The sequence below is a fragment of the Melanotaenia boesemani genome, chromosome 15 (assembly GCF_017639745.1).
Source record: "Melanotaenia boesemani isolate fMelBoe1 chromosome 15, fMelBoe1.pri, whole genome shotgun sequence".
Lineage (NCBI taxonomy): Eukaryota > Metazoa > Chordata > Actinopteri > Atheriniformes > Melanotaeniidae > Melanotaenia > Melanotaenia boesemani.
In genome coordinates, this window is record NC_055696.1 from 14,196,303 (window position 1) to 14,218,537 (window position 22,235).

General features: G+C 38.6%; 1 protein-coding gene across 3 annotated transcripts; it reads right to left on the reverse strand.

Moving 5' to 3' along the window:
- Positions 1 to 1,646: 1,646 nt before the first annotated feature.
- LOC121654071 (proto-oncogene DBL) lies at positions 1,647 to 21,000 on the reverse strand. 3 transcript variants are annotated; one of them, XM_042007936.1, is made up of 26 exons: positions 20,780 to 21,000; positions 18,135 to 18,269; positions 17,173 to 17,289; positions 16,908 to 17,057; positions 16,645 to 16,769; positions 16,422 to 16,536; positions 16,206 to 16,325; positions 13,344 to 13,535; positions 13,000 to 13,191; positions 12,745 to 12,925; positions 12,550 to 12,638; positions 12,197 to 12,297; positions 12,025 to 12,091; positions 11,763 to 11,878; positions 11,558 to 11,627; positions 11,370 to 11,462; positions 11,183 to 11,275; positions 10,660 to 10,785; positions 9,351 to 9,566; positions 9,030 to 9,122; positions 8,856 to 8,934; positions 8,593 to 8,638; positions 5,080 to 5,177; positions 4,686 to 4,798; positions 4,189 to 4,301; positions 1,647 to 4,058 (listed from the first exon to the last, which is right to left on the reverse strand). In XM_042007936.1, exons 1-26 carry the CDS (start codon positions 20,828 to 20,830, stop codon positions 3,977 to 3,979), a joined length of 2,973 nt encoding a protein of 990 aa, XP_041863870.1. In that variant the 5' UTR covers positions 20,831 to 21,000; the 3' UTR covers positions 1,647 to 3,976. The 3 variants fall into 3 exon arrangements, with proteins under 3 accessions (XP_041863870.1, XP_041863869.1, XP_041863871.1); XM_042007935.1 differs by having other exon boundaries at positions 5,080 to 5,252; XM_042007937.1 differs by lacking the exons at positions 1,647 to 4,058; positions 4,189 to 4,301; positions 4,686 to 4,798; positions 5,080 to 5,177 and having other exon boundaries at positions 8,612 to 8,638; positions 8,843 to 8,934.
- Positions 21,001 to 22,235: the final 1,235 nt, after the last annotated feature.

The window sequence follows — 22,235 nt, forward strand, 5'->3', positions numbered from 1 at the left end:
CACAGTCTAACAAATTGCATATCAGGTTGATTGGTGTTTCTAAATTCTCCCCAGGAGTGAGTATGAGCACGAGTTTTTGTTTGTCTCCAAGTGTTGGTTTTGTTATGAACTGGCAACCTATCCAGTGTGTACCTTTGCTTCTTGTCTGACAGCATCAGGCTCCAGCACCCCACACCTCTGCACTGGAATAAGCGGGTATAGCCAATAGATAGATGGATATGGCATCTCGAATTGCATATATTTTTAAAGGCCATTTTTCTTATATTCTAAGCCACTGTTTTTAACAGCAGGGTTATTCACCTCCAGTCCTCGAGAGCCGCTGACCTTCAGGTTTTAGTTGTTTACCTGTTTCAACACACCGGTTTCAAATCAAGCAGATCTCCTCAACACCTGGTTCTGTGGTTCTGTACAAGCGTGTTAATGAGCCATTGATTTGGGCCAGGTTAGTCGCTCCAGGAAACCAGTTGAAAGCTTCGAGGCAGTGGCCCTCAAGGACTGGGACTGAAGAACCCTGTTCTATTGCAATAGCGTAAAGCAAACGTTGTTCATTTATTGAATTTTTTCCTACCTGAAGCTTTATTAAAGTTTCCATATGTCATTGGAGCCTAATTTATATTAAGACTTTAAAGCCAAAATGTGGAAGTTATGCTTCAGCTGTAATTTGTTCTGATCTTTATGGAGTGAAGAGAAATCTACAAATTCACTCTAATAAAAACATTTACATGTCAAAATGGCTCCATCGATTTCTTAAAAAAGAAACTAATCAAAAACTGAACTGACTAGCTTAAAATAACAGCCCTTGTATTTGTGAGCGGACATTGTTACAACACATGCTTGTGACATTTCATGCTAGTGATGTCACAACTCCCACCACACTCAAAGGGTGCTTTGAGTTGCCATACATTCAGCTGCTTTCTACAACTTATAAATCCTGCATCCAACATTTGATTCTTACAGAGTCACAGGAGACCCTGAAGTGGATGCACTCCATTATATTTTAACAGTGGGCACAACTTTACCTCACACTTTGAGAATCCATGATCCAGACAAGTGACATGGTTAATTGACCCAACATTTTTCAACCAGCATGTGTGAATTAAGTATTCAACGCATCTTGCAGGGTTACACAAGCAAACCATCCACTAACATATGGTCGGTCCAGTTGTTCCCCGGCAGTGCTGAAAAAAACTCAGGTTAGGTCATTTTCAAACTTGTGGGTTTTATGTTTTAGGATGAGCAAATAAAAAGGATGTGATCTAACAGATGCAGCATAGCAAGTGTTTTTGTGTCAGAAGCGAGCTAAGAGGAGCTTAAATCTAGCAAAATAGTGAAAACATCTGTGTGGCGTAAGATTTTATGGAGCTCAGTAACCCTGCTGTGACAAATACCAATCGGAAATAGGGAAATAAATCACATCAGTCCAGCTGAATCAAATCAACCATGTGCTTATATTTTTTAAAATAATCATATACATTATGCATTATAATACAGGCTTGTTTATGGCTGAAAATATCCAAAAAGTGCAAAATGAGCAAAAGCAGCAAACACCAGTTAAGGTACTTTGGAAAAGACAGTGAAGCCTGAATGAACATTTCCATATATATATATATATATATATATATATATATATATATAATTGTAAATTATCTTATCATGTCAGTGGTATAGCCGGTGCTGGAAGAGCCTCATTTTTTAGTTAGCCTAACACTCAGTATCAAGTGACTGTAATGATCCCACTGTGGATGCTAAGTACTGTGAAACTATGAAACTAAGTAGTTATTTAGAGTTAAGGTTCATTTTAATACGTTTAGTCAGACTAAAGTTAATTAGTCTACATATATGCTAAAAACTGCAGGATTCTATTTAAATTTTGTCACTTGATAGCTGAGTATCAAAGCACATTCAAGGCAGTGTTCTTTTTAAGACAACTACTCTGTTAAACATCTAAAATTTACGGTTTCATCATTTACATATTCACAGTTTACTATTGCTGTTTTCAAAAGCTATTAACAACCTAATTACACACAACTGTCCACGACGATAAAAGCACAGCTTGTTTTGGCGATGAAGTGGCAGTGTTTCAATGACACTTTTTTCACATTTAGTTTGAGTCTATTAACAAACTCCATATTGCTATTAATTTGTTGCCTTATTAGCTCAGTTCCTTCACAATTTAAGTGGTATTATTCATGAAGTAATCCACATTGTGACTGTTTAAATTTTTGCATCTTTGTACAGTTTTTACGCAAAGAACATAGTTTACATGTAGGTGTAACACAGGGGTGCAAGCAGAAATAAAGCAGCTATCATGTGCAATTGCTATTAGACCATGCAAAGCCATAAACAAAAACTTGGCTCATCTCCGTGGTAACAGCAATCTTAACTGCTGTGCCAGAGCAAGCCAAGAAATGTTTGATGAACAAGGTGCAGAATCATAAGCAGCAAGTAAAAACCAAAAGCAATAATGCATTATTAGCATAAATAGCAGCAAGAAGTAGCAAGAATACATTCGACATTAAAAAAACATTTAAATAATACAACATAGTACCAAACCAACAGCCTGAGTATTTTTTTTGTCCAGATTCTTTCCTGATTTATGCTGCGCATAAACCACTAAAACAGTAAAGTACTTATACCATGCACTGCACCTTTTTTGTAAGTAAAATCAAGATGTTTCTAACTCTGATATCCATCTTTGTATGTCACAATGCACAAAATCTAAAATATAATTTGGTCGTTGAAGTGGCCCTGAGGGGTTTTGTGTAAACAAATAAAAAGGATTACTCTCCAGAAAGCACTGTTTCCTTGAGTTCAGTTGAATGTAAATGAGTTCCCATTCTCACGGAATATCTGCAAATACATAGCATTATATGCACGCATGACTATAAGCCACAGCGCTTCCTCATTCCTTACTTTTGTTAGAACATGAGCAATATCATCTGTGGAATAGTGTAGAACCATTGGTGGGACTGCATACTTTTACATGGATTTGTATATTTTACATTTGCACCGACACATTTCACATCAGTATGAAGACCCAGTCCTTGAAAAGCTGCTTGGTGGCACAACTAGAAAAAAACATCTAGAAGTTACCTTTAGTAATGTAGTAATCCTGCACCTTTCTCACTGTAACATGTTTTGGCAGCTATTGGAAAAAAGAGATAAAGATCTAAAGAGGGTATGCACTGATCTTTTTACAAGCAACCACCCAGACTATTACCATTTATGTAGCTAAACAATTATTTAATTGCTACTAAGCGGAAACCTTCAAGAACTATCCTGACCCAAAACAATCTTTTTTTTTTCTTTGCTTTCTTTGTATCATGTACTGTAATACGCAGCTGGAAGACAATCAATGTCCACTTTTGTTACTAAGAAGTGAGTAACCATGGCGATTTCTGCATAGATCAGATGCACATCCCCTAACAATGAAGCTGACTGATGAAGCAACAACGAGGCTTCACTGAAAACAGACACCAAATGATAAAAGATATTTTTTGTAACTCACAAGAAGAAGCTGCAGCTGTTTGGCACATGAATGATATGTCAGGAAGGATATAGATGTTTTCTGTTATACTTCATAAGAAAATAGAAATGATACAACTTCTTAAACAAAAAGTCCACTCTGTATGAATGAGAACCATTGTTCAACCCCTTCAGTCCAAATTCTTCACTGCATCACTGCTGGAAAAGACGGATACAAAAAACAAATGTTTGTGCTTTCCACTGTTGCGGTCTTCTGAGGTCCACTCTGTGGTCTACAGCCATCTGAAGGGAAACTCACAGTATGGCTGTGCTTCGGTCTGAGTCTGCTGAGGCAGATGCCCACATCTGTGAGCAAGTCGATGGAATATGAGAGTCTGTGGGCGTGGTGGGGTATTCAGGCAAAGAGTTGGCCAAAAAATCAACAACAAATGAAGAAAAATGTACCCTCATCATGAACACTGCATCATCTTTCCTCTGCTCTGATGGACTCTCAGCAAGTCTCTCCCAGAATCCTGTGCAAGTCCTCAGGTAAAACATGACCTTCTTCACCACGACTGATATTCTTTACCATCCTGTAATCACAAAAAACAGAACAAAACCAGGAAGATTTCTTCTTCAGTCTTTTTTTTTTCATTTTTAATCTTTGTATATGAATTTTAAATTGGAAGAAATAAAGACTTATTGAATAAATAACATATTTACCACATTCCTGATGAATCCTCATAAAGCAGTTGGATGACATCACCACAATTAAAGATGATGTCATCAGTGCTAGCCATGCTGCTCTCTACCATGACTCTGTACCTGCCCGCCACCTGGGGGGGAAAAAATCAATTAAAAGTCATTGCAAAAGTGCATCAGGGATTTAGAACTGTCATGCATGTGTAAAAATCTACTGCACAAATATAAGAACACAGTTTTAGTTGTCCAAGTTTCTTAAAGTCAACCTTTGAAACCTGGGCCAAGTCACATAGTTTTCAAATCATTTCAGTGTTTGTTTTTATCTATAACCTCCCTGGATTATGACCTTATCATGCAATAAATGCTATGTAACTTTTTTAGTATGTTAAATGGTTGAATGTTACAATAGCTGAAAGCACAAGAAAACACTAGATTGTCAAAATAGGTAAAGATTTTGTGACTATTGTATCTGGTTTAATCAAGCACCTACATGTCCTATGATAGTTACAAAATCTCACCAGTGGGGCAGGCTGATCCTCCTCCTCTGAATCTGACAAGGCGGAGAGGTCTGTAGCACCCCAGTCCTCCAGGCCCTCACAGATGGCCACGGAGTGAGCAGGGACGGGCCAACCTGCAGATTACAGACAACTGAGAGAGCTGGAAACTGTCCTGCTGTAATCTTTACTGACATCTTATAAAATTAAAAGTAACAAGAAACATACTTCTGCTAGTAAATTAACTTTAAGCTGTTATTATTAGCTGATGTTCTCGACATTTATAACTCCATTAAAGTCAACTCAGTTATTCTTTAGATGTGGCCAAATACAATTTAAAGACATCTAGACTTCTGCTGAATATCAGGTAATGATAAAAAACTGGAAACGATTGTTGACCAGTGTGTGGGAAACTCACTGCGTCGAGGTGAATGAACCACAGGGTCTGAATGGGCGGAGCTACTGTGGATTGATTCCTCCCCTCTGTACACGTGGGAGTGGCTTGTTGCCGATGAGCTGTGAGGAACAGGGAGACACGCTGAGCAGCCTCCCACCGACGCACCGCCCCACGACACACACATCTCTGATGCACTAAACATTATCACAATAGAAACAAAGATACGAGCACGACAAACAAAAACGAACAACAACAACATCCACTGTGTCACAAACGAGCTCATCCACATTCAGTAGGTTAATACAGCATTCCAGTTAGCTCACTATCACATATATTTCAGCATCTGACTTCATACTGAACACAAATATGGATCATCAGATTGCTGAAATATAAAATACTATTTTATCTAAATAATATTCTTCACAAAAAAACAAGAATTGATTAAGAAGTATTTGCAAATAAATCACTGTGAGGTTTTATTTGCTTTAGATACACTGCCTGGCCAAAAATAAAATTACCACCCAAAAAAAGATCACTCACGTATATTTCATTGGACCACCTTTAACTTTGATTATGGCACACATTCGCTGTGGTATTATTTCAATAGGCTTCTGCAATGTCAAAAGATTTATTTATATCCAGCGTTGCATTCGTTTTTCACACGGAGCTTGTATTGATGATGGGCGAGTGGGACTGCTACGCAAAGTCTTCTCCAGCACATCCCAAACATTCTCAGTGGGTTCGGGTCTGGACTCTGTGGTGGCCAACACATGTGTGCAAATTATGTCTGATGCTCCCTGAGCCACTCTTTCACAAATTGAGCCAGAATCCTGCAATCCTTGGGATATCCCCATGCCATCAGAGAAGAAAAAATCCATTGATGGAATAACTTGCTCATTCAGCATATTTGGGTATCAGCTGACCTCATTCTTTGGACATAATGTTGCTGAACCTAGACCTGACCAACTGCTGCAACCCCAGATCAAAGACTGCCCCCACAGGCGTGTACAGTGGGCACTAGGCATGATGGCTTCATCACCTCATCTGCCTCTCTTCTTACCCTGATGTGCCCATCACTCTGGAACAGGGTAAATCTGGACACATTCGATCACATGGCCTTCTTCCATTGCTCCAGAGTCCAATCTTTATGCTCCCTAGCAAATTGAAGCTTTCTCCTCCAGTTAGCCTCACTGAATAGTGGTTTTCTTATGACTACACAGCGGTTCAGTCCCAAACCCCTTGACGCTGTCTGTGTGGAAGCTCTTACTTTCACTATTAAACACAGCCCTGAGTTCTACTGTTGTTTTTTTTTCCGACATAATTTCTTCCTTGAAGACAATGGTTCTACACTATTCCTTCCAGTTTTTATAATGTGTTGAACAGCTCTTAACACAATTTTAGTAGTTACTGCAATCTCCTTTGATATTTTCTTTGTTTTATGCCAGTGATATGACCTTTCTTAAACAGAAGCCTTTTTCTCCAGTTAGCCTCACTGATTAGTGGTTTTAACATCTTTTCCACGACCACTGGGTGTGTCTTTCCACGTGGTTCTTTAAGAAATGAGAAGGTACGGTTAAAAAACTTGTTGCCAGCTGAACGATAGTCGCCCATGCAGTAATTATCTAATAGGAGGCTCCCACCTATTTGCCTGGTTAAATCCAGGCGGAGACTTTATTTTGGCCAGGTAGAATTTGTTCACTATATAGAAAGAAAATTACTACAATGAAACATTAAAAAACTCATTCAATTTTACCCATCTGCAAAGTAAAGCAGAAACACTTAAATTACTTGCAAATACTATGTGAACAAATCATTGAAAGAGTGAAAATCATCACAGTGTCTCATCATTCGTGTCTTAGTGAGAATCAAAATGTTTTACACCACAAAGTAAGGTTATGGTTATCCTATGTGCAGATACTTCAAAAACTTAACTGTGGGTCTATATAAACACAGAAGGATGGTATTGTTAAATATTCTCCAATGATGAGAAAAAAAACCAACAACCCCTTCATTTATTCTTTACTCTTTTCATCCTTTGTGACTGGTGATTCCCACCTTATTAGTGATCATGTCAGTGTACAGCCTTTTTTTATGTTCTGTGTTGACCCAGCAAGTTTTCATTGACCTGAATATAATTTTTTTCTTCATATTGATTTCAGTGTATGGACTTTCTTATACTTGTGCGGTTTTACCAGTGTCCTACTTCTTCTACTGCTGGGCAGTTTACTCTCTCTTTAAGTTTTTGAAAAATATAATTTTTTAGCTAATCTGTGTTTAACAGTGTCCTGCATTTGGATCTTCCATCCTGCACACAACTGACAATGATTAGTCTTTAATTGGGGAACACTAATTTATGAAAATTGGCCATGAATAAGGCATTCACTGTGACTCCATTCAAGATAGCCACTGCCCATGATCCTTGCAATACAAAAAATCGAAGTATTGCTTACTAACTTGCCTGTAACAGGTTTTGGAGAATTTCAATCCCTTTTATACTGCAACAAGCCATATCAGCTACAGGTACAACATTGTTGGTTTTGATTTCATCATGAAATCTGTTGACAAAAGGATGAATAAATAAAAAAAATAAAATGCAACTAATTTCCTGCATAATGAATGAACAATATGGTTTGTGTTGTGAAGCTCACAAGAGTCAGACATTCACAAACTTCATATCATGCAGGCATGCAACCAGAAGGCTCTGTCACCTACAACAATAACTCTGCAAGCACATACATACAAACACACCCTGCAAAGCAGCGTAACATCCTGGTTAAACAATATTTTTAACTTAAAGCATCAGAGTAAAAAGTGTAAAATATTAGAAATTTCACTGATTTACATAGAAAGTTTTTGTTTTGTTTGTTTGTGTTTTAGTGGAATCAACTAAGGTCCTGTACACACAAATATGGACCCTTTGAAAACTACTGATTTATCTTTGCCTTTTTTGTTTATCTGTGGACTGGAAAACTGGAGGTTTTGGCTTGTGATACCAAACTGTTTGCTATTTAGCTTAATGTCAGATTATGCACTTTTCTGCCTTGTTTACATGGTAATATTGGTCCTAACCAAGATAGCGTTGAAGAAGAAAAGTTTTTAAATATATGTGCTCATGTGTGCATGTACTTCATGTTCACCTATGATCAGTTATATTACTGTTGCACACTATTTAGGCAGCATGAAAAAATTTTTCCAAGTGGTGGCCAGTCCGGTTCAGTGGCAATTTAAAGCATCTAATCAGGTGGGGGGGGATTTAGTGCATGAGTTGACCTGTTCTTACCACACATTGACCAAAAGAGGTCATTAACAGATTCTGAAGCAACATAACACCATGAAAGCCATCATTCACACACTGCGCTAGTGATGGACTTTTAACACAAATCCTGCATAAATAAAATAGTAGAAAAAGAATAACTGCACAGACTCAATTTTTGAAAACAAAAAACAGGTTTTCTTGATCAATTAGAAATTGAAAATATGATTTAGTTTTTTGCTGAATGGATTTCTTTTGCACAGCCAGGCAGAGAAAATCACCTGTCAGAGTGAAGGCTGTCTGAAAGAGGAAGAGAGGGAACCTCATCTAGGACAAGAGGAGACAACATAGAAAAATTTGAGAAAAAAAGGAAATCTACCAGAAAACACGAGCAGTAAAGTAAATGAAATATTAACAATACTAGGAAGTAATTAATAGAACTACAGTTCTGCAGACACCTTAACAACACAAATTTAACTAAAATCAACACTTTCATAAAAAAAAATATGAAAGACATTTTAGCTGAAGCACATGGGATAAAAACCTTGATGTAGTTTCTGCTGATTGGTAAGAATTTTTCGAATCTCTGTCAGCCAGGCAGTTTTGACCTCCACTGTGGGAGCCTGGACAGACAAGCAAACACACCAAGTACAGCACACAGTACAACACTCAAAATCTGGTCAACTTGACAAAAATCAGAAAGCAGAGGATCAAATACCTGAACTATGTACACCACTTCCCTGCCACTGTACCAGATTTCAAATTTCTTCACATCTCCTTTTACAGTTTCTGTGATTCCCACTGCACTCATCTATAGAGAGAGAAGCTGTCTTATTTCAGTGTAACTTGTCATTGAACTAAATCTGCTTTCAGTCCAGACTGCAACAAAAAGTTATCCGCAGTAGTAACAAGTAAGCAAAAAGAAATTATTTACAAATCTGAATCCTTAATGTAAGCTTTACACAGGGAAAATGAACAGATTGTTGTAACTGACTGGACGCAGCTCTACGTGTCTTGTGAGTGTATTTTGACTTGTTACTCTGAGGCAGGATTTGAAGCTGTAGAATGGCGTCCTGTCATGGTTGTCATCATCCCTACGCTTGCAGAAGAGAACGGCATGTTCGTAGAGAAAGAGATGACGCTGCATAGGCTTGAATCTAGCCAGCTCTTTCATTCGAACTGCGGCACGTTTATGGCTGATCCACACGCAGAAGCCCCCCTGCATCACAACACGGCCCAGCTGGCCCAGATCACCCTGAACCAAACACAGTTAGTTAGACTAAATGAGCTGTGCTTACCATTAAACAGAAAAAAAATACCTAAGAATTAATTAAGTACAACAGAAAATACAAAACAGATCTAATTAAAAAAATTCAGCTCATCTTGAATTTGATGGCAGCAACAAAAGATATATATAAAAAAAATGCCAGGGACAGGTTTACCACCGTGTAGCATCACCTCTTCTTTTAACAACAGATGACATCAGGATGGGTGCACATGTTGCTCTAAAATCTGTATATACCATTCAACAGAGATGGTGCTTTTAAACATGTGCAAGTTGCAACTTGTGTGGTGAGTAACATAATAAAATGAAAGAAGTTTTAACCAAATAAACAGAATTAAACATATTAATACTGAGTCTTGTTTTAAACAGATGTTTATGTATAAAAGCTGTACTCAAATAAAAAGCAAAAACACAAAGAACCTGGCATAGTTGGTTTCTGCTGACCACTGAGCAAAGATGAAGCTAACATTGTTAAATCAAATGAAACAAGTATGGCTAATTCATGACTGTTGAAATTATATGAAACAGTGGCTAATGGTGTGAACTCATCCAATTTGTCACAGTCTGACTGGAGTCTTCTCAATTTTTACGCTAAGGAACATATTTTTAAAATTCAGCCACAATCTGTAGGCACAGTTTTTGGGACATTACTGAACCTCTTTCAACCTTTATTTCTGAAGGATTCTGCCTCTCTAAGGTGCTGCTTTCATATACAGTCATGTTATTGCAATTAATCTCAGCAGTTACATGTTCAAGCAGCTGATTTTTAAGACCTTTATAAGATTTCTTTGAGAAATGTTGCTACCATCAAATTGAACTGAATTGAATTGAAATCATCCACTTTAACTTTTTCTGTTATATTGTAAAGAAAATATTAATTCATCCATATTTTCTAAAGATTTTACACAGTGTCTGTTTTTTTCTAACTGAGGTTGTCTTCTGCACAGAAAACTTACATGAACTACGTTAATCAATATTAGCAAGAAGTGCAATGGGAAATAATAAATCCGGTAACCACTGACATGATTGTCCGCTCTAATTCGCTGATTGGATTTGCTGGTACCTGATATCCGGTGATGGCTATCTGATGCATTGAGTCATTGACAGACTTCAGCAGCTCCAGCATACAGTCCAGAGCATCCTGGAGCTCACAGCGGTATCGTTCCTCCACACAGTGCTTCAAAAGCTCCTGAGCAAAAACAGGCACACAGGATGACATGTCAGCAGTTCCTACTTTGTCTAATCTAAGAAACTGAAATCACTACTGGTGCATCTGTCAGTTTGTGTGCAATTCTGCTAATTAAATAAATGTAATCTAGTTTTCAGCTTGTCTGTAGGTCTGTTTAGAACCATCTGCATGTGGATGTTGGCTTTTTGAACTTCCATCTCTTTGTCCACACACTTTAAGCAAAATCAATTACTGTATGTTGATGTGTCCATATTGAGCAAAGTAAAGAATCACAGCCAATCAGAGCTCTGCCAATACAAAAGACAGAAGTCAAGAGAAGCAGGTGAATGATTTCACTGTTCTCTATTTATTTGCGTTGTGGTAACTGCATTTTTGCAGAAATCTCATTGTACAAAACCTTGAGTAGCAGCTGGTACTTGGTGAGACGCTGGATTGGTTTCAGGAGGTAAGAGTCAAGACCCAACTTATGGTCCAGCTTCTTCTGGCATTCCTGCAGAAAGCACAACAAGAAACAGACATGAATGCACAAAGCATTACTTACATATACCAGCCAAGTGTGGATCATGCTATTTATGTGTGATTACCTGAAAAAACTGGGAATCAGAGCATTGTCTCCATAGCAACTCGGAGCGAGGCTTGTTTTGGCAGTAACGCTCATACACCTGAAACTTCTGTTTCTGTTCACACACACATGAACATACATGTATGCTTGCAAAGAGTTATGTAATATCAGATTGAAAAAGGTCCTCTTGTGCTCATCACTTTTTCTCACCCGTTGTAGGAAACAAGCCCCCACCCTCTCTGGTGACTCTAGGCAACCCTGCAGATCTTGGAGGAAGATCCTAAATTAAGAACCCAAGAGGAAAATGAAAGGAAATTGTATTAGTGCAAAGAGACAGGAAAACAAGGACAACTCAGTGACAGCTTGTAAGCTCGGTGTGCATGTGTGTGTGTGCCCAAATGTGAGCGCGACTTGCCTGCTGTGGAACTGGTAAATCTCTGGCATGTTGCCGAACAGAACATCTTTTTGGCTGCGTAGAGCTGAGGGAAGGAGATTAGACATGGATGGGTCCTCCATTTCTGCCCTGTAGCCCTGATAAGCAAAGAGACAAGATGAGGGGAAGGGAGACGAGACAAAGTGAGGCAAGAAATTAAAAATTAGAAAACTAAAACCTTTCTTACAACCTGTTTCCCATTTTGTCTTATATGTTGCTGTATGTTAAAAAAAAGCAAACTCACTAGAAGGACAGAGAGTAGTTCATCCACATAGATCCTCTCTGTGGCTATCAATTCCTTTATAATGTGGCTAGAAATACAGAAAATTACATTTAAATTGGGCCACACATGTAGTGGCAGTTTTATTACTAGGTTATATTCAAGTTTTAGGTCTGACAGGGTGAAAATTGCATACCGTGTGACCTGCTCTGGATTGTCCTCTGCCTCAGAATCTGTTTCAGGGTTGGGGCCGTACAAACAGCTCTGGTTGCCATGGTAATCATGCATCACCTCAATCTGACAACACACACTTGAGTTAAGTTTGCCAGCTTTGATGCATATTTGAAAGCAGACATTCCTTTCCAAAAAATTCCAAAAGGATGTGTGGAAAGCAGAAGCAAATTATACAGAATATTATGATTAAATTAATTCTCAGATTTTCTTATGTCCTAAATGGGCCAGAGGACTATATCAATCTAAAGGTTAAGAACAAAATTTTGTCTACCAGGTAGCCAGTATGAATATCAGGTAGTATATTTATGCACACACCTTTCGTTGGCTGTTGCTCCTCCTTGCGGCTCTTTTGCCAGGAAGCAAGTCAAATGAGAATTTAGAGTTCAGGACATTGAAGTCTACACCTGCAGGGAGTACCACACAGATACATGAATATGGATGGTAACAGATCAAAGAGGAAATAATGGCAAAGAAAAAAAAACACAACATGAATGTAAAAGTGGAGTATACCATGTTTAGGAGAGAAGAGAGGCGACTTGGTACGCAATAAGCTCTGATCAGGTTCGGGCCGCGGAGCCACAAGCTGTATTGGTCGAACCTGTACATCTGCCAGCTTCCTCAGACACTGCTCTCTGTTTCTGATCATAGACTGCATGGAGTTCAGCTTCTCTGTCACCATGGTAATCTGGGACTGCATAGGAACATAGTATTACCTGAGATGAGCTGTAAGTTTTGCGGTAGTCTATATCAACAGCAGTCAGATACCTGCAGCTGTGGGGTCAGTATGGCCTCAAACTCCAGGCTCAGAGTGTCCTGGCTGTTTCTCAGTGTAAATGGAGCCCTCTCCTGGTGATAGCTCAGGTACTGCAGCGCCTCCTGAGCTCCCTCTCTAGTCTGGAACTTGTCCACCATCTGACTTGCCAGCAGATAAGCACCCTCATCGCACCAACGAAGGGCCTGCTCACAAAAAAACACAATACAACTAAACAACCCACCAAAGGATTGTTATCCAGTACATTAGAAGCTCTTGTCTAACCAAACCTGACATTATCATTCTGAGTATGAATATGTACATCGTGAGCACATGTTTATGAGTCAGTGAGCGCTACCTCTTCAAGACGCAGCAGCAGGTCTCGCATCCGAGTGAGCGAGGCCCTCTTAGTGCGTATGGCAATGGTAATGACGTCGCAGTGATGTCGCAGCTCATTGCAGCGCTGGACGATGAGTGCGAGAGCATAGTGGTGATTGGTAGCCAATTGGTGCCCGTGCAGGATTAACACCTGGGCACGAGCCATCTCCTCCTGATTTCCACAGAAAAAAAAACAAAAAACAAAACATGAAGCTGTTGTTCCAGTATGAGTTTGCAAATATTTATTGCACTTTAACTCACACTTGAAGTTAACAAGTGTTAAAGAGATTTGTGTGCATTTGTTTCCTACTTTAGGAAATTATCAAAGACTATTTCTTTTTTTAAATGCAACATTAAGAAAACATGCAAGCATACAACCTGAACATCAGCCCAAAACAGACGTTACATAATACACTCTATGTCTTGCTGTGTGAGATTATAATTTGATTGAAACTGTGTTTCTCCACACATTCAATTAAATTTACTTACATTCATGTAAAACCTGCTTGTTTCTGTATTTAGGTTTAATTTGTGCTAGATTTATGCATACTATTTGTACAACAGATCTGAGGTAAAGATTCAAAAAAGCCAAGGGTCTTTTTCATCTAAATCATTTCATGTGTTGTGAGAGTGATCGAGAAATATTTGCCTTTCTGGACATGTTAATAAAGTAGCACTAAGATTATTTACCAATCTTGTCAGAGATTTGTGATGAGTTTGAAACCATTAGAATTATTCCACAATAGTGATAATAAAAACTTTTTTCTTGTTTTTTTTTAAGAATTTGCAAATGTAACTGGAACAAGTAAACCTGCTACATGCCATCAGTGTGGGGCACTGTAAGATGAAATCTGTTGTGCATGTTATTATGTTTTATTATGGTAATGCATAAAACAGGTAATTTGTATACATTCTCACATATATCATTAATGAGCACTACCAGTTTACAGAGGTCTAAATTCCTACATATTATGAAATCTAGAGGGAAAGTTGCTCTTGAGTGACTATTTTCAGAGTTTTCAGCAATTATAGAAGGTCATACCAGATCCCTAACTTAAATTATTGCTTCACTGCTTGACTGTATATAAAAGATTAAATCAGACTGAAGTCTGAAAGCACAAAAGGAAAGGAAGCCAGTTACATTGACATGCTTTTTTTTTAATGGCCAGCAGGGAGCGACCCCTCTGGTTGTAAAACTAGTGCAAAAGTATAGAAATTCGTACCAAAAATAACCTGCATTCTCAGTTTGTTACCCTAATAAACATTTTCTGATGAGTGTGGTATTTATATTGTATATCATGGTCCCATTTGATTAGAATGGACACTAAGCGCCAGCGCTACCCTTGGTTTTAAAGGGTTAAAAAGCAGCTGTTCTGTGGGTGTACAATGTGTTTTTCATGTCTTAATCCACTTTCATTACATCTGACTTTAAAGTAACACCACATAACTTTGTTATCTCAAAACCCTGTGCTTAATGAACGGTTTTGATGCCACACTAATAGCAATTATGTACATTTCTGGAGCTGCTATTGCCCTGCAGCATCCCAAGGCTGGCACAGCTATTTTTTCCTGCCTGGGACATCATGTTACAGCTGTATTTCACTTTATGGCACCTTGTCAAACACTGGCACATGGAAATAAACATAATGGCCATTTTGTTTGTTTGTTTTATTTTTTTTCATCGTGTAATCATTTAATTAAACCCTAAAAACTAACCGTAAATTCATTGCCCATCTTCACTACACAGCTCACATTGGCCATTTTGAATATGCACCATGGCTGATTCAGCAAAGGAACACAAGAGGGCATTATCACAGGAAGTGAAGAAAAGAAAGAGAGAAAGTAACAGAGAAAAAGACAAGAGTCTTAATAAAAAAAGATTTGACTTTTTTTTCGGCTTCCAAAATCTGCCGCACTTCAGTAATGGGGCTTTTGGTTTTCATACTTTGGAGCCCCTTAATGATGGTTAATTTGACATCTGTCTTGCCTCCTGTGTCTTCTCATAGCTCTTTCCAGTCAGTAAAAGCCAGCTTGGTATTGATGTTTCTCTCACCTCTTTCTGTCACTTTCTCCCTTTCTTTTCTTTGCTTCCTGTGACAATAATAATGATAGTATCCTCTTGAAAACAGCTCTGGTGCATGTTCTATATGGCCAGTGTGTTTTGATGGCCAGATTTGATGGCCGCCAAGGCAGCCACACACACTGAACCTGGTCTAATAACCTTTTTCCTTATTTCAGTTAATTAAATAGATATTTTATTTATCATACTTAGCATTTGTTTAATATTTTCACATTTTCATTAACAGGCTTGGCTGGGGTAGTTAACAGATTGGGTGCGCACATTCAGTTGACTCATTCTTGTCATCTTGTTAATTTGGTTTACTTTCAGTTAATATGTGTTTTCATTGAGTTGCCAGTTCCTGGGGAAGTTGCTGCGTGTGGGAAGCCCAAGAGGAAAAGAGTCCCAGCTGATGTGGATCTCCCTTGGTGAGGCTGCAACTTAACTGGACTCTTCCATTGCACAAGAGAATGGTGGGAGAGAGGTTTAGGTTTTCTATTGTTATATAACACTTTATTTGTTATTCTTTGTGTAGAATTATTATTATTTAGATTTCGGTTTTCCTAATGAGCTATAGTCCAAATTGTTTAATTAAGTTATGTTATGAATTAATTAAGTTTATTGGAGATAGTTAATTTATGTTGCCCTCATGTGTCAAAAGGTTAGACCAGCCATCATAAATCAGTGTTAGTTATGTTTCCAATTATTTTTTAACTTTCTCATAAAATCTCTCCTAGATTTCTCTTTTCTCTCACACCAGTGAAGTTTTTTGATGTGTTTGACCTGTGCATGTTTGTCCAGCGTGTCCAGGTCTTTAAGCAGCAGCTCTGTCTGAACCACTGTGGTTCCTACTGAGGCAATCTCCTTCTCCTGGGCAGAGACTCGCTCCAGCACCTCGTCCATCTACACAGAGACACACAAACACATACAGAAGTGTTAATCGGGAGGCTGGGCTGAAGTGATTTATGGGAAGGCACACACAGACACCAATTATCACACCTGCTGGAAGCTGAGTTCATAGTGCAGCAGCTGGAGGTACTGCTGCAGCTTCAGGTGGTGTTTTTCAAAAAACCCATCAAATGCCTCCTCCATGTCTCTGAGCTGGGCCAGGAGCCTGAAATACACAGGATGCAAATTCTTCCAAATAAATTTAAAATAAGGACTTTCTCTGAAAGAGATTTTAATTATTTTCTTAGCAATCTTTCTTGCACTTGCACTGCACCTCCGAACAGTGTCCATGTCAGCTTGTATTTCCCTCTCTTCCTCCATGTCTTTCTTAGCAGCTTTGACTGTTTCTAAGTTGGATAACAGCAGACGTCCTTCTTTCAGCACACCCCGGATATCATCCTGATAAAGTAATGAATTACATCCCATAAAGTCAGTGCAAATAAAAAAGAATCTGGAGAGATTGAGCGCAGAAGCTGGCAGGCAAATCAGAAATCAGAAAGGAAAAAAAGGAAAGACAGATAAAAAGAAGTAGACAACCTTCATCTGTCGGTATCGGTGGGTGTGGGAGTGCAGCAAGAATTCAATGGCATTAGCTTCATCTGGAAGTTCCGTCTCAGACAGCTCCGATCCAAAGCTCTGCAGCAGCTGGGCGATCTCCTTCACCGTCACTGCAAACGTCTCAATGGACTACAGACACAAAAATATGCATTTTCATCCAAACATACAGGCAACATGTATCAAACCAAAAAAGCCTAGCCAGAGTTATTTATTTAATTTTTGCTTCAGCCTCAGAAGTGCATACCGAGCGGAGGACAAGCCAGTCACTGTGGCAATACTCCACTTTGGCAGTGAAGTCTGATGCCAGGTGGTTTTCATCTATATAGCGCAGCAGGTCACCGACTGAACGCAGCATTACCACCTAGAAAACACAGAGAAACAAATGATTGACAGACACTTGCCAATTTTTGTGCAGTATCTGAAATTTTAACATGTGACAATATGAAATCTTGGTAAGTTCTTGTTCCTGGATTTAGGATTGTAATAAAAATGGAATTTTTCTGTGCTATGTCCTTAAATCTGTGCACTTTTTGTCTTGTCATCAGGTGTATCTGTACTATGATGAGACTGTGGAAGATATAATTCCTTTGTCAGAGTTCTTCTCACATTCAGTCTGTTAAACTGGATCAAATGATGTGATTCTCCATTTCCCTGTGTATTAATAATGCTCTGCAGGAGAATTGTGGGTGTATCCTTGTGTAGACAATTTATGGCTCTCTGACCTCCTTGTGAGGAATAAAACTTATTAATTGCAACTATTATTCAATGCTACAGATCTTTTTATTTAACAGAATTAGCACATGATGTATTGCTGTATGTGTCCTTAACCTGTACTGAACTGGGAAAAAGGGCACTTATAATATATTGGTCCCTTTGAGTGAAATTAGCTCTTAAAGTCATTTAAATAAAAGAAAAAGAAAAAAAGGTGCATTTTCTGATATCTGATGAGTTGTGATGTTCATGATTTATATTTTATGCATTTTTTCCACATTTAATCCTATGGAAATTTTACATCCACATGCATTTGGCAAGTCTGTGCAGTATGTTTAACTGTTTTGGCCAGGATCCTTTTGCAAAACAGTGAGTTTTATAATTATCTTCTCAGTTAGAATACACAGTATGTCAGCAGTAATTTTGCAAATCAGAGATAAAAACAACAAAAATTTCCTTCTTTCCAATAATATTCAGTTTTTAAGCTTCTCTCACCGGCATCTTCAACAGGAAGTCATCCTGGCTAAAGCGAAAGCCCAGATCAGTGCTTGAGGATGGACTGGGGGTGGAGCTTAACAAGCCAGTGGGGCGGAGCACCAAGACCAAATGCAGATTGCCTGGAAACGAGGTCTGAATGAGGATAAGAGAAATCATTTTATAAACCTTTTTTTAGATTACAGCTGTTACCTTGGCCTCTAAATCTTTACAAGTCAAACATTAAAGAGTTGCAATCGCATAAAGCAAGCTGGAATTCATAGTAATGAGCAGTTAGTTAGTTGATTTTGACTAAATAGTCCAAACCTTTTCTTTGAAGCCCTAAATTAAGATTTGGTATTTGCCATTACTTTTAAAAATCCTACAATTAATATATTTAAGTCCAATCAAAGCATTGCATGAACTTAGCATATGTGCACCTGTTGTGAAGCCCAAGAGACTGCAACACTACTAAACAAGCAGCACAATGAAGACTAAGGAGCTCTGAAAACAGACCAGGGACAAAATTATGAAGATGTACATTTCATGGTTGGGGCTATTAAAACATCATAAAATTTCTATCCCACAAAGTAAAATTAAATCCATTATTTGGAAAAGGAAAGAACAGCAAACCTGCCAAGAAAGAGCAGACCCACAAAACTTACTGACAAGGCAAAGACTGCATTGATCAAAGAGGTGACAGGTCAAAGGTAACTCTGAAGAAGCTGCAGATCTCTAGAGGAGAAATTGCAGTTTCACTTCACAAAGATGGACTTTACGGAAGAATGATGAAAAGAAAACGATTGCATAAAGAAATAAACAATGGGAAGTACATTTGAAATTTGTCTGGCTCTACAAAGTGTTTATGGTAAACACCTCTTCATACTTAAGTCTCAAATATCTTATTTGTTTCACAGTAAAAACTAAAAAAATATATAAAAAGAGAGAGAGACAGAGAGAAATGGAAAAAGTACAACTAAAGTGAAAGGCATGTTATGTTGATCATACTACACAAATCTGCCCCCAAATCCCCAAATTGGTAGTTTTCTTAAGTATTTTGTAATTATTCATGCTAATAATATGATGAACTGAGTTTATGTACTGAGTTTGAGGATTACTCTTCCACTTCTTGGCTGCATTATGTCAGAAGAAAACAGACTCAATTGGAATTAGAGGGCTGGATTGTCAGTCAGGACAGTTGACAGCTGAATGCTGTTCTCTGTGCAATCCAGCAAAGCTCAATACAGCATCGGCATCCTTCACTGTCAATCTGGCAAATGTTTTGGCTTCTGTAGCACTTCAGCAGCTCTCACAGTCAGCCCCCTTTTACCCTCACCGCCATTTTTCTCTTTCATTATCAGCTGTCAAACCCCCCACATGCCTTCACACCCTCTTTCTCGTATTACAGGTTGTATATTACAGTTTATGCTCTATAGAAATACAGAGTTGTCATATTGTCTGTCAACAGTAAATTTCCCAATATGTTACAGAGCAGATTCTAAAATGAGTTTTTGGCTCGTCTGCCGACATCTGCTATGGAGTATCATCATTAGTTTAATTTCATTGGAAAAACTGCATCAATGTTAACATTTTATACTTTGATTCATATTTGGTCCATTTTAATTTTCTTCCTATGACACAAGAGATGTGGTTAATAATTGTTAACCTTTCTACATCTGGTCACCTAAGGACCATAATGGTACAAATTAGTTCCAGCTTGTAAAGGTGTAAACAAAACTGTTCATAGTTCATAATCATAGTGATCAGAAATCAGTGTTCGTGACTCTTTTCTGTGTCTGCTTAGCATTATTTCCTGTTTTCCCTGTTTGTCATCCTCACTTCTTGTTTCCTCCTAAATTTCTACAATTCAGACAAACTTAACTCTGCAATATAGTCATATAATATAATCTAAGGGACAATAAAGTTATATTCCTCATTAAAACAGGTGTAGATGTTGCCGACATTATCATCTACATAAACATGTTAAAGCAAAAGTTTGGAGATGTCTTGTTGCTTTTCACACAATATGGGGTTGAAATGTTTGTTACCTCAGAAAGAAACTTTTTGTGATAGTTTTTTAGATCTTATGAGACACTTAATATCTCAGACTAAATCCTCAAAACATACAAATAACGTCCCCCCTTGCTCTAAGCTGACTTCTGAGCAAAGCAATGTACCGATGTCCAATCTCTCCCTGAGTCTTGGTATTTACTCCTATAGCAGCCATGATGGATGCAGCTGGGTAACTATACATTTATTATTAATCTTCATTGCACAGCTTGAGATTTGTGTACATAAAGTATGCACAACCCAAATTCACAAAGCTTCATAAATATAATTCATTCCATATTTACAAACTGCAGTACCAAAGCTGATACAGCCTCGTGCTGTTTTTGCATCTGCAGCTGCAGCCCAAACACACACATTTGTCATTGGCCTGTCCTGGTCCCTTTCAAAGACTCCTAACATTGAGCTGTACTCTGTACCTAACCGGACTCTAAACCGAGAAGCGTGTTTAATATCTAATGCAGTCTAAGAGACCATCGCATCCTCTAGTGTCGCACTACCAAACACTTTTAAGGAAGGCTCGCCTCCTCTCTCTGCTGCAGTATCCTCTCCGCCCCGCTTGAAGCCTCCCACATTCCCCACCTCCCGGCGGAGCTTACCGCAGCCCGGCGCAGACGGGGAAACCCCCACAGCGGGTTGGACTCGGCCATAGCTTCCTGCGTTTCCCTGTTCTGCCCCAATCTACCCGGGCCCGGGACGTTTGCAGCGGGACGAAGCGTCAGGAGCGAGCAGTCGCTGCAATGGCACGGTAACCTCCACTGCAGTGTCCGGGTGGGCCGAGCGGCGCGCTGAATGCGCACCTCAGCAGACGCGCACTTGTGCTCTGAACCGGGATGGTGGGGTGTGTTTCACACACCTGACGTCAAAGCCAAAAAAGAGTTGGTTGCTAGGATCCGTCCTAACCATAAGATGTAATGTCCCCACTGACTTTCCTGCTTTTTCCTGAAATAACAATCAACGTGTTAGAAAAAGAAAGACTTTCTATTAATTTATTTATTTACTTATTTATTTTGAAATGTCAATAAGGTGAAGAGTAATATTGAAACTTTTCTTGTGGATCCGCTAGATGTCGCTTTCAAACCAAATTTTTTTCTAGTCACCTCCTGCTCACGTTGTATATATTTGAACAGTTCAGAGCTCACTTAACATGTGCAAAAGATATACATATATATTCAATACCAGTCAAGATTTTTGGACACACCCTGTCATTAAATCTAATAGGAACACACACACATACACACACACACATATATATATATATATATATATACATACACCGTTGTTTTTCTAAAGTGCTCGGTGTTGCTAACGTTATAAAGAAAGGTCACATTTACAAATGAAATGTTAAAAAGAATAAAACTATAGCAGCTTAAAGTGTAAACATTGCTGTGGCATCATCACATGTGAACGGCATGTCATGTTCAATATCTACAGGAAGGAAATCAGGATATGATATGACATCATAGGACTTCTGGAAAATTATACAAAAATAGTTGTAAATTAATTCAGCTTCTAAATCTGTGGAATCACGTTGATAAGGGCAACCCATGTCTAACACCTGCTTCAGGTGGGAGAAGATATAGAAATTGGGTTCCTTTACGGTAAACCTGCCAGCGAGTAGGTTCACTTCACGGAGTAAGTTACCATGGTAACATACTTGAGGCACCTTACCTCGCTTTCCGGAAAGGAAAACCTGGAGTTTCTACACAACCTGCTGAAAGACGCTCAAGATTTTATTTATTTATTATGCTGTTATTTGGCTTAATTTACAGTATAACATGTCTGCTTTTTTCCTCTCCTTCTGTGTCCTGCTTCCCTGTGGGTGTGCCCATTTCTGATTACTCATTCCTGTCATCTGTAACTGATTCCAGTGTGCTGTTTAAAGCTCCAGGCTCCTCTCTTTTAATTACTAGTTTGTTAGTTGACCAATATGAGCTATCTGGAGCCCACTACTCTCAATTTAACTTCTACCCAGTTGTTCCACTTTCACTGCCACAGCTACTGCCAAACAGGGCGTTGTATCAAAGTTCAATTGCTTACCTGGACCTGTGTTTC